Below are 12651 nucleotides of genomic sequence, written 5' to 3'. Positions count from 1 at the left end.
CCAGCGCCCCGGGAAGGGGAGCCGGCGAGAGAGAACCCGCCACCTGCAGCACCGCACCCCCACCGGCCCCCGGCTCAGCGCCCCCCGCCCGGCCCGGCCCCGGCCCCCCGGGGTGTCCGCTCACTGGCTTCGCCTCCACTCGTCCCCGGCAGGGCGCGTGGTTTCGGCGTCCGCGCTCCCTCCTCCACCGCCCAGCTCCCGCGCAGCCCTGTTTCCTGCTCAACAATACAGCGAGGGAGGCACCAGCGGAGAGCGCCGGGCAGAACTTCCTCCCGGGCCGAGGCTGGGCTGTGGCTGCTAGAGACAATCCCCGGTGTCCCGCTTCCTGTCCCCTCTGGGCCCAGGGAGCGCAGACGCCACCGCTCCCCCCTCCCCCCGCCGCCCCCCCCGCCCTTCCTGGGCCACACCTGGCTGTCTCCCGGAGGTGTAAGCAGGAGGGCGAGGATGGTGGTGTGAGGTGGGGGCTTTGGGGGGGGGCGTGGGGGGGCAGCCTCCTCGACTACTTCTGGCCAGATTTCCCTCCCACTGTTTGATTCCGTCCCCCTGCTGCCTGGATCCTCCTCTGGAAGAGGGCCACCCTCCAGTCTGTAGGGTAAGCCCAGAGCAGCCTGCTGGAGCTGGACTCCTAGCACTTGAAATTTTCTCTCCTGTAAACTGGGGACAGTGACACCTACTTCCCAGGGTAGTTGGCGAGATTGAATGAGATGCACTAAGCACAGTATAGTATCACATTATTATAGGAGCACACATTTGTTATTATGAACATTATTTTTATTAGAAGATGAGCTGTTCTCTCTGGTGTTGGGTTGTCTCCAACCCCCCATTCTCCTTCAGGCAGGAGGGGGAAGGGAGAAAGGAATGTCCTCAGAGGCACCTTGCTGAGGATGAGGCACCCAGGTCGCCTGGCCCTGGCCTCCCTGTCCCTAGGCCTCAAACCCAGTTCCTTTTGTCTTCTCAGAGCCCACTTCCTACTGACCTGGAGAGACTTGAGGCCCCTGAGGGAAGCTGGGGCTCAGGGGATGTGCAGAAGGTGCTCCCCCAGGGCCAAAAGGCATCTTCAAGGACAAGGAACTGCAGACAGAGCAGAGTGTTTCAATCACATTTTCCCACAATCTGCCTTCCCTGGAACTAGTCTGTTTCCTTCTTCTGGCCTCACCACGGGCAGTGGTGGGCTTCTCCTGGCACTTAGAGGAAGGTAGTGGCCAAGTCTAGGCCACTGGGATCCCTGATTCTGGTGCTGCTCAGCCTTTTCTAAGCCCCCCTCTTGCCTTGGAAAACCCAGTAGGAAATAGTCCCAACATTCTTCATGTTCCAGTGTCAGGGCTCTGTGCTTTGACAGGCACAGGGAAGGTGCCACTCTGGTGGGATTTCAGGCAGCAGCTTCATCTGTTATGCATGAGTGTACGTGAGGAGACCTCCAGCAAGGCCCCGAAATCTCCCCCTGGCTCCCTGGCCAGGACTCCTAGTGGCACCTCTTCTCCCCTGCGTGCCCGCGCCCCTTGCTTGCAAATGTTTACTACCAACCCTCCCTCTCCAGGCCTCCCCAGCTAATGAGGGGGGGGCATCCAACCACAGGATGGCTGGTGGCCTCCCCCAGCCAGTGGCAGCATCAGGATTCAGAAACAAGATCACAGGTGAAAAAGATCAGGTCTTTACTGCAAAATCACCCAAAATGCACACGGTAGCAGTTCCTTCCATACATTGCAAAGCGCTGTTCAGGGCCAGCGTCCCCCCCCCCCCGCTAGAAACAGTTTATTGCATAAAATGGCATTTTAAAAATAGTGTGGGCACCACTGAGGTTCACATCAGCTTTCCATTGGAGGTGAGAGGGTAAAAGTCAACTCATTTGATTAGCAGCTTTCTGGTGCTGGGGAGAGGGTCAGTTCTAATGCTACTAGTCCCTGGGAGGGCGGCGGCGGGGTGGATACCCAACCTAAGCAAGCTCCCTAGGGCCTCACTCCTGCTGCCTCCTAGGGCACCTTCTGGTGCACATAACATACTCACGGGCCTGAGGAGCCAGGGCTGGGCCTGGGCAGCACTGCCCACCCCAGGCCAGCCCCTGTCCACTTGGGGACCTGGGGCACCTGCAGCTCTGCTTAGGCTGGGTCTGTGGGGGAGCATTAATGCCGGCTATGGGGGTGCAGGATGGGGATAAGGACCCACTTTCCCATTTAGGAGGCTTTGGCATGCTGGGCCTAGGTGTGCACCATCTTCCGTGCCGGGGACAGAGAAGTTGTGGGGCAGCCCCCTGTTACAGGCACCCCCACCCCCCACCACCTCCTCTGTTCTATTGCACAATTTATCCAGCTTCACAGGGCTGGGCAGGTGACTCAGCAGCCGAATCACCCCCAGGGAGAGGTGGGAGTAGATTCAGCTCTTTACAGTGACAGGCAATCTCCACCTGAGGCCCCCAATTCAAGCTGAGAGCAGAGAGGATGGCCAGAGGACCGAGGGCCGCGGGGTGGGGGTGGGGGCTGTGGGTCCAGGAAAGATGGGATAAGGCAGCAGAGAAATCAACCCCCAAACCCCAGGGTCTAAAGGTCACTTTGAAAACAATGGCAGGCTCCTGCTCTACCCCAAGACCCCCTTGAAAAGGCAATCATGCTCCAATGACATTTTCCGGTCTCTGGTAGGGCCCCTCCTGGGCCAGTCCAGCAAAGCTTTGTGAATTCATGGCTTTGTAAACTGAGGCTCAGTGTCCTTCCAACAGGTGGCTGCTCCCACGTGTCCCTGTGCGTCTCTGCAGCAGGGCCGGCACTCTTTGTGGAAGGATGGGGTCACCACTCCACAGTGCGGGGCCTGGCAGTCCCGATGCCCGAGGCTGGCCGCTGGCCTGGGCTTGTTGCCCTCTCTGTGGGCCCAGCCTGCCTCTGTTCCCACAGGGCTCAGTCATGCGGTGGGGGAACAGGGCGAGAGTATGTCTGCAGCCGCCCCCGGCCCATCTGGCTGCGGGTCTGTGGTAGGATGGGATGGCGAGGGGCTAAGGGGTAGGCAAGATGACCACCCTGCCCTGAGCCAAGAAAGGCTCAAAGTGCTGACAGTGCGGGTTCCAAGTCCCTCCCTTCTCCCTCAGGGACCAAGATCCCTAGCTACACGAGAGCTGGGGGGCTCTGACATGGAGAAAGGGGATGGGGCTTCCAGGTGAGGTGGACAGGGCAGGGCAAACAGAGGGAGAGGGAGAGGACGGTCATCGAGACCCATCCCACCAGCCCCCGGGCAGTTTGGCACGTCATACTTGAGCTGTGGGCAGTGAGCGCCCGGTGTAGGAGAAGGAAAGGCACCCAGTCCAGCTGGCAGGCTCTGGCCCAGCAGTGGCCTGCCTGTCCAGCCGCCCGCCTGCCTGCGGGCCAAGTGTTCCCACACATTTGCTCAGCATGAGAAGGCCTGGATTTCTTGGGTGACTTGTGTAGGGTCAAGAATAAAAAAATATTTTCCGTTGAAATATGAAGGGGAAAAAAAAACCTGCCTTAAAAAACTAGACCTTTTAATCAGGAATGTGGAATTGAGAATGCGCCCAAGTCTTGTTTCCACAGTGTTTGAACAGCCCTAATGGATGTGCCATGTCTGTGAGGTGAGCTGGGGCCTGATTAGTGCAAAGTTCCCCCTCCCTGCATCCCCTGGAATGGGGGCATCTGATGATGTCCCCATGTCCGGGAGCAGACAGGTGGTAGAGGGACTGGGTGACATCATCGAGGGCTTCCTCTGGTAGGCTCGTGCTCTGGTCACATCGGAGTCTTCGTGACAGGGGAGACAGCTGTGACACCTTGAGAGGATCCGGACTGACGCCAAACCCAGCTGAGATGGGTGAGCCGAGCTGCCACCCCGCAGCCTTGGTGGGGACAGCTCGCTGACTTAGGTGAGAGTGCTCTGTTCTTGGTACTTGCGCCGGCGGGCACAGCGGGGGCAGCCCTTCTTCACCACGGCCTGGCAGCTCTGGTGGAAGACGGTCTTGCACTCGCCACACCTGGGGGATAGCAGCAAGCACCGCCTGTGCCATGGGCCGGGGGGCTGGCCAGCCTTCCTGACCAGAACCCGCGGGGAGGCTGAGCGGCTCCCGCCACCCAAGGCACCTGTGCGCTGCCCCTGCATGGTCAAATAAAACCTCGCGACAATGCTTACCCTCCTTCACACCACAGGCACTGCTGACACTCTCTGCTCAAATTCACTTTTTAAGATGCTGCTTGAGACTCATGACATGACTTCTTGCCTATGTTGAAAACCCTCTGCCGTTTAAAAAACTCAGCCTAGGGGCTGAATCTAGGCCATGAGACACCTACTGAACATGAATGAATGCTCCCACCTGCTCAGTTTTCCCCTCCCACACGGGCTGGAATGGAGGTTTGGTGGATGAATTTTTCCATTTAGAGGCTTCTGATAATGAGTGATAATCGGGTAAGATCCATCATTACTGCAGGAGAGAGGCAGGCAGGTACCACCCACAGGGTGCCCACTTTGTGTCTGGCCTGTGCCAATGCTCCGGGGCAGTAACTCATTCAGTCCCTCCTCACCCTGTTTGTAGATGACAAAACTGAGGCCCCCGCTCAAAGAGGCAGCAAGCCACCTCCTCTCTAGGGAGACAGACAGCTTCCTTGATCTAGGCAGGGGCCTTTGGAGGGCTCTCTGAGCTGGACCGGAGCCTCCGTGACTGCTCAGGGCATCGGTACCGGCACAGACAGGGTGTCTCTGTATTTCTGCACAATGGCACTGGGCCTGCCTTCCTGGATAGCTGGGGCCAGCTGTGGATAGGGGTGGGGTGGCAGGCTGGGTGTCCCGCATACCTGACTGTGGTGTCAAACTCGAAGGGGAAGATGATGTCGTGGTGATGGCAGATCTGGCAGATGAAGCCACGCTGGGTGCACAGGTCACAGTGGTAGACGTGCTGGGAGGCAAATCCAATCAGGGTGTTGAGGAACCCTTCATACACTCCGTCCGCGATCTGTGGAGGGCAAGTGCAGGCCGACAGGCCTTTCGGGTAGCTGTGCTGAGGCTGAGGCCATCTATAAAATGTGGCTCCACCTTGCCTCAAGAACTCCTATTCCCAAAGAGTATCTTCCCACTTGGGCAAGAACCCCCCCTCCCCGGTCCAGGCTGAACAATGCAGGTGTACAGCTCCCCCACATGGAGGTCACTGGGGGTAACCGGCTTAAGGATGAGACCCAAATCCACAGTGCCCTCCCTGAAGGAAGGAATGTCCTCAACTTTCAGGCCTGGGGCCTCTCTTCCTGCTGCCCTCTAGCTGGGGACGAGGCCAGAGGCAGGGAAGGGGCCAAGGCGCTCCTGTTCCCCAGGCTTTGCTGGACTGCCTGCTAACTGCAGGGGGCTGGCGCTCAGTCACCGCCCAGGAATCCTGGGACAGCCAGACACATAGTCTGAGGTGCTGAAAAGCTGCAGCCACCCCTCCCGTCTGATGTCTCCAGGAATGAGGCCCCTCTGGGGGTAGAGAAAGGCATTCTCACCTGCTGGAGGTCGGCAACACTGTACTTGTGGGGAGACTCCAAGAGGTAATTCCTGTGGTTGAGCCTTCAAACAAAACAGAAGAGGCCCCTTATAAGGGTTTCCCGATCCGGGGCAACCTGTGTTTGTTTTCATTCCTTCAGCTGCTCACTGGGTATGAATGCCTGGCCAGGGCGGTGCCTAAGAGCGCGGTCGGGCGCCCGGGTTGGGGATCTGGTCTTCCAGGTGACCCAGGGCAAATTACTCAACATCTCTACAACTCAAGCTTCCTCACCTGAGAAATAGAGCTCTTTGAGGATTAAATAATTTATTTAAAGCATTTGGCATAGTGCCCAGCACACAGTAAACAACGAATGATTATCAGCTAGAGTTGATAACACTGTATCGTATAACTGAAATTTGCTGAGAGTAGAACTTAAATGCTCTCACCAAAAATCTACACCTAAGTAGTGAGGTGATGGATGTGTGAATAAACCAGATGGGAGGAACCGTCTCACAATGTATATACATACACCAAATTATCATGATATCCACTTTCAACATGTTATAATTTTATCAGTTATGCCTCAATAGAGCTGAAGAATATTCCAAAAAAATTTAAAGGTTATAAAACATAGAACGTCTTTAAAAAAATTATAATGAGGAGGAGGATGACCAGAGGCAACATTTATACTGGGAACTGGGCTTAGAGGTTTATATCCATTAACTCATTGCACTGTCCTGTGAGGTTGGTACTCTTATAATCCCCACCTCGACAGGAGAGCTGGAGACCTGAATGCAGAAGTCAGCCTCTGGAGCCTGCACCCTTATCCATCCCAGTGAATGCCTGAAGGTGTTAGCTGTTGTCATTACTGCCACCATTCCATACTAGGGACAGTGGGACAGAAATGCATAGGAGGCAGCCTCTGCCCCCCTATAGCCCCTGGGCAAGCGGAGGGACACAGTCAAGCATCCAGTTTCAGTGCTATGTGAGAGTCATGGCGATGTGGTCTAAGGAAGGCAGATCCCATTTCACAGTGGGGTGGGGCATGGGGGAGACACGATGAGGGTGGCTCTACTTTCAACCTCAGTAGTGGCAGAGATCTGAGGGGTTCCATCCTCAGGGATAGAGAGTAAATGGCTGCAGAAATCCCCCTGGGACACCACCTGCCTGGCCTTGCTATGTGTGCCTGTGTGGGGGCTGGGGTTGGGGAGAATGCTCCAAGCCTAAGGCAGCTGCAAACCTGCCCCAGGAGCATCTGGGATGGGGGCTTGGCCATGCTCCACCCTATGGCCTCAGATGTGATCTGGAGAAACCTGGAGCAGGGTGACAAGTCCCACCAAATAGCCCGGCAGGCCACGCTATGCCACGAAAGGTGAGGACACTACTGCTCGGTTCACCATTCTGGTTTCCCCAGTAAACTTCCAGCTTTCTGGGAACAGGAAGCCGCCATTTATCACCAGGAAAACGCAGGGGGCGGGGGGCGCACAGGCCGACCCTGAACTGGCAGGAAGGGTGGGGCTGATCTGGATGGAGAGTCATCTCTGTCATCCCTACACAGTCATGGAAGCCCTGGGGACCAGCCAGGCACAAGACTCTCCCTGCAAGCCACTGTACCCTGGGCCTGCCATACTCTCAGTGAGGCCTCACAGTTGCTTCCTCCACAGTACTCAGTCCAAGCCACAGGGGACAGAGCACTGGCCCAGGGGTCAGATGCCACTGCTGTCAGGAGAGAGGTCTACACCCTAGGGCCTCTCTAGGCCTCTGTTCTCCACCCCACAATCGGAAAGTCCTTTCTGTCCTCTCCTGGTGTGAGGCTGGAAAGGGGCCAGAGAGATCTGTAGGGAACTCGGGAAGAGAGAAAACAGAGGCGAGGTTGCCCCTTTATCCTGTAACCAGTGATGAGGTGGGAAAGGGCGCTGGCAGGGCTGGCAGGGTGGGCAGGGCTGGGTTCCAGGCCGAGGCTCTGACTCCTTTGAACTTAAGTGCCTTCTCTGCCCACTCCTCCAGGGCGTTTCTAATGGCTCCTTCCCAAGGGCAGAGAGGGAGCTCTGAGGCTTCTCTGGCCCCTGGAGATGTGTCCAGGCCTGTCTGAGGATCTCCTTTCTCTCAGAGAGCCCAGCCAGAGGGCTGCCACTAGCAGAGGGGAAATCCTCCCTGACTTCACCACTCATACTCAAGGCCTGCCCTTCCTTCTCAACCATTCCAGTCCTCAGCCTCCACTCTGGCCAACTCAGGCCAGGCCTCCTCGCTTCCCAGGGCTAATTACTACATCGGCCTCTGTGCCCCCACTACTGCCAAACACAAACACATATTTTGTGTTTAGGTAATCTCTACACCCCATGTAGGGTTTGAACTCACAACCCCGAGATCAAGAGTTGCATGCTCTACTGACTAGCCAGCAGGGCACCCCCTAAAGTGGCCTTTTGTAGACCCTGTTGAGAACATCCCTTCAAAGGGCTCCCTACTGCTGGCAGGATAAATCCAAACACCTTTAGTGTGGTACCTGGGACCTTTGAGGTCTGGCTCCTGCACCCACAGTCCAGCTGCACTGAACCCCTTCAAGGGTCCCGATGAGCCACAGTCCCATCCCTTTCCATATCACAGGTCCCCTTTGAACTAGGAAGGCTGGGCCCTCCCTTCCCCTTTCTTCTCCTAATTCTTTTGCAAAATCCCAGTTCACTACATGCCTGTGTGAGGACAGAGTTCTGGAAGCATGCCCTAATAGGACTGATGGTGGTGGGATTGGAGGAAGGGTGATTGGAACTGCCTGCTGGATTCTTTTATGCTGAATATTGACTGACTTTGCAAAGAAGAAACACCTTTTTTTTTTTTTTTTTTTTTTTTTTAAGGAAAGAAAAGAAGAAAAAATCCTGCAAACCCTCAGCTCCGATGCCATCTCCTCTGGGAGTTTCCTTGGCCCTCTGGCCCTGACGAGGCTGGGTCTGGTGCTTTCGCTCATGGCACGAGCCATACTGACCCAGGGCCATCTGTCTGCCTGTGTGTGTCCTTGCTCAGACTCTGAGCCCCTCACCGGCCCTCACCACAACTCTGGAAGGCCGCATGGGCACAGGGATTATTGGCCCATTTTGTAGACAAAAAAGCTTAGGCTCAGAGAGAAGTAAACCAACTTCTCAGTCACACAGCAAGTCTGAGGCCGGGCAGAGGCTGCTCCTGAGCTCTTTCACTTGCCCCCACGTTGCTTCTAAAATGGGACTTCCACTGACTGAACCTTGCTCTCTCGAAGGCTGGTAGGCTGCACAGTAGGTATGCAGTGCTACTACCCAAGAATGGGAATAGCAGAGGCAGGGAGAAAGGCATGGCTGCCTAGCAGGTCAGCCCAGACAGGTCAGTTAGGTTGATGACCAAGCAATCTGAGCACGGTGAGTGAGGTAAGTGAGGTAAGGTGAGGTAAGTGAGTAAGTGAGGTAAGTGAGGTAAGTGAGGTAAGGCCTCAGGTAAGTGAGGCCAGCACCCAGGACCACCCTGCAGGTACCTGGTCTGCTGAGGTCTGCAGAATATCCCCTTGACTGGAGGGTGATGACAGGGAGATTTCACCACCCTGGGCAGTGAGGGCAGACTTTCTGGGTCCCAGGATATCAGAAAGGAGGGCAGTGAGTGAAGACCCAGGCATCCAGCTAATGATCACGACAGGCAAGGCCTCCCCGGGAAGCAGACTGCTAGGGTCCCTCATGGTGGCCGCCAGAGGGGCTTTCTGTCCTTTCAGGTCCCGTGGAGACCAGGGCTCAGCTGGCTGCTCTGGGAGCCTAAGAGGAACCAGCCTCTCCCTCATGTCTAAGAGAGAGCTCCCTGCAGCAGCCCCCTTGTTGAGAGTCCTGCGGGGCCTATACTGGGCACCACTTGGGGCCTCAAGCAACCATGCAGGAATGGCCCTGGGAGGACAGTAGCCAGGACTCTAGAGCTACAGCCCATCAGAGTGGTGGTCTCTGTGCCATGCCTGTGTGGAGGAGTGGCTGGGGGCACGGGGGGAATGTGAGGGGCTTGTGAGCTGCTCCAAGTGCCCAGACACCCAGCAACAAAGCCCAAGTGAACAGGAGGCACCAGCTCATCCACCTGGGGTCTGCCCTTCTGAGGGCCCTATGGGTGAGGAGGTTTACAAAGGGCCCAGAAAGATCCTAAGTTCATGCTGCAGCACAGCATCACTTCCAGACCCTGAGTAGGTCCCTAGGCTCTGGGGGCTGAGAAGCTTCTCAAAGGACATCCTGAGGGTCCTGCCCCAGTCTTGCCCCCTTCTGAGGATTTGAGGAGGGATGCTGTGCTGGATAGCAACAAAGCAGCCCTGGATGGAGGACTGGGTAGGAAAGGGCCAGGCTACACCGCCCTTGCCTCCCAGCCTCCCAACCACACTCACTTTCCTCCTTGCACCCTCTCTCCATCCAAGTTCTCTCTGTTCTTTCCATGTATGCGGCCTTTGTTCATGGCCTGTACACACTCTTTTTTCTATCTGGATCACTCACTCTTGAGTCTCTTCCCCTTTCTAAATTTCTACTCATTCTTCAGGTGTCACCTTATTTGTAAGTTCCTCCTGGAAGGCTTCCCTGCTCTGCCCTCCTCCAATCCTCTTAAAGTGCTCACAGTGGTACTTCTAAGCATCCTGCCTCCCTCCCAGCTCCCTCCCTGTTGTAGCCATTGGCTTATTCATCTGCCTTCCCCTCTAGAGAGTAGATCCTAGGTCTGCCTTGCTCAGCGTTGAGCCCACAAGCCTGGTAACTTTGAATGTTCTCAGTAAATATCTGTTGAATGAATGAATGAATGAATGAATGAATACATGAGCAGGTAAAAGCCACTCTCCAAGTATGTGATCATTTCCCAAACCCAATGGGAAAGTGATTTCTGCCCAGCCCTGGCATTTCTCCCAAGAGGGCATCTTGTGCTGGTGCTAGCTGTGTGTGTGTGTGTGTGTGTGCGCGCGCACACGGGCGTCCAGGATGCTCACCTCTTGCTCAGCTCTTTCAGAGCTCCGCTTCGGCACAGGCTCAGGTAATCCCCCAGAAGCTTCAGCTGCTCCCGGCATCGCCCGATGAGGCGCATCTGCTCCACATGCTCATACAGTGAGGCATTCACCAGCTGCAGGTTGATGAGGGGCTGGGCCCGGATCTGCATCAGGAACTTCAGGGCCTGCCGGCAGATCTGGGGCACACCACATAGTGGGGATGGGACAGGATGGTGAGTGCCTCTGGGACGGGCATGGTCTTACCTACTCACTCACCCAGCCACCCAGCTCCAAGGGACATGGTGCCATCTTCATTTTACAAATGAGAGAACTGAGGCTCAGGGTCGAAGTGACTGGGCCTATGTCCATAGCTCAGAAAAGTCAAGATCTGAACCCAGTTAACCTAATGCCCAGACCTATTCTCCCTCCATGGCACCAGCTGCTGCCCTTCTCCCCCTGGGCCCACAGACCCTTCCCATTCTTTCCTGTCTTCCCAGCCCCCACTTTCCTGCCTCATGGAACAGGCACTGCCTGAGGCCAAGGAGGCAGGAACCAGGTGACTGTCTGAGTCAGGCTCCAGCCACAGGAAGCCACAGATCAGAGCCGGCTTAAGGAGGTTTTCCAACTTCCCCAGCTCTTGCCAGCAGCACCAACCCAGGCTCCCCCAAGTCCCTGTGTGGAGGTGAGCGATGAATCCCAGCCTTTCCCAACTGATAGGGTGTTGCAGGTCCCACCCTCAGTCCTGACCCTAATGCCAAAGCCAGTTACTGAGAACCTACCATGTGCCAGACAGAGATCCTCAGCCCCATCCTTTCCTCATGCTTATGACAATCCAATGGGGAAGGTGTCATCATCCCCATTTTATAGATGAAGAAGTGAAGGCTCACAGAAGCTAAAGTGGCCTATCTAATCTACCTGCAGAAAGTGGAGCCCGGGTCTAAACTGAAGTGTGGTCTTTGCACAGATGGCTGTTTCATCAACTAACGAGAAGCCTCTCTCCCCTTCAGTGTCCTCCTCACTGTGACGAGAAGGACGGAGGAGCTGAGACGTTCTTCACCATCAACTTGGAGTTGGGGTTTCAAGTCAGAATTGAATTTGAATCCCAACTCTATCACTTCCTAGCAGTGTGACCTTGTGACAATTACTTAACCTCTCCGTGACTCAGTTTCCTTGTCTGTAAAGTGGGGAAAATAAAAGCACCTCCCTTATGGGATTATTTTGAGTTCAGATAAAAAGAAAATCCATAAGCTCCTGGCACATAGCATATCCTCAGGAATGGGAGCTGCCTTCAGACTCTGAGTGTCCGTGTGGCCCAGCTGGCCCCTGAAGCATCGGGAATGTGACAGGGTCCTTGGGAGATGGTCACACTGGGGGCTTAGGAGACTCTGGCCTCCTGTCATCCAGTTCCACTGCCATCTCTTGCCTTTCCCAGCAACAGACAACTCCTTTTACCATTTCTCAGAGCCCTGAAGTATCAGCCTGTGACCTGATGGGCAGTGGAGCAGCAAAGGCCCGGGGACTCCTCTCAGACTGTTCTTCTCCATATCGCCTGGCCCGTCCCATGACTCGCTTCAATCCTTGGGCGAGGCTCTGATGAAATCACACAGAGGAATGCGTGCTGAAAACTGCCAAGTGCTATGGACAGGCAGGAGCTTCCTGCTCCCCTGGACTGTTCCTGGCCTGTGGGCTTGCAGGAGACAGGCGAGAAAGAATCCCTAGTCCTGCGCTGACATGCTGCCAAGTGCCAGCCAGACCCTGCACAAATGGGTCAGCCAGCGGTAACAGTGAACAATAAGGCCCCTCACCCACGAGCCACCCACTTTCTATTTCGAATGTTCCTGTCTTTCCCAGGCCAGAGATCTCTGAGAGAGCGAGAGCTGGATATTTCCTGATCTCAGACATACCCAGAAAAGTACTGTCATTTTCTGGTAGGGAGAAGGAAGTGGCACAAGGATTGCAGCAATAAATAAGAAGATGGCTTAACCAGTGTCCGGGTGTTGTAAATAGTGAGTGTGTTTTACGGCCAAAGAATGATTTGCATTTGTGGTGGTTCTGAGTTTAATATTCTATGTGTAGTTAGTTAAATACTTACCACCAAGGGCAGGAGTGAGGACAAGGTAACCAACCAAAAAGCCAAAGTGAAGCTACTGTTCTTGGGGTTCCAGTCCCCAGCACGGTGGAGGCTGGGGTGATACACAACCCTTCCCTGCACTCTGAGGACACATCTGCACATCAAGGTTGCTCAGCCAGTTGGCCTGGAGCT

General features: G+C 55.5%; 2 protein-coding genes across 2 annotated transcripts in view; both read right to left on the bottom strand.

Annotated features, from left to right (window-relative positions):
• ARHGAP27 (Rho GTPase activating protein 27) overlaps positions 1 to 12651 on the bottom strand; it is an 80454-nt gene that overhangs the window by 30264 nt on the left and 37539 nt on the right.
• PLEKHM1 (pleckstrin homology and RUN domain containing M1) overlaps positions 1629 to 12651 on the bottom strand; it is a 41179-nt gene continuing 30156 nt past the window's right edge. Inside the window, 4 exon segments of the mRNA XM_038547030.1 lie at positions 1629 to 3964; positions 4779 to 4936; positions 5457 to 5520; positions 10392 to 10585. Of these exon segments, the coding sequence (XP_038402958.1) occupies positions 3853 to 3964; positions 4779 to 4936; positions 5457 to 5520; positions 10392 to 10585 (528 nt within the window). The 3' untranslated portion in view covers positions 1629 to 3852.

Source organism: Canis lupus, chromosome 9 (assembly GCF_011100685.1).
Source record: "Canis lupus familiaris isolate Mischka breed German Shepherd chromosome 9, alternate assembly UU_Cfam_GSD_1.0, whole genome shotgun sequence".
Classification (NCBI taxonomy): domain Eukaryota; kingdom Metazoa; phylum Chordata; class Mammalia; order Carnivora; family Canidae; genus Canis; species Canis lupus.
The sequence above is the reverse complement of the archived record's forward strand: the minus strand, read 5'-3'. Positions and strand labels throughout refer to the sequence as shown.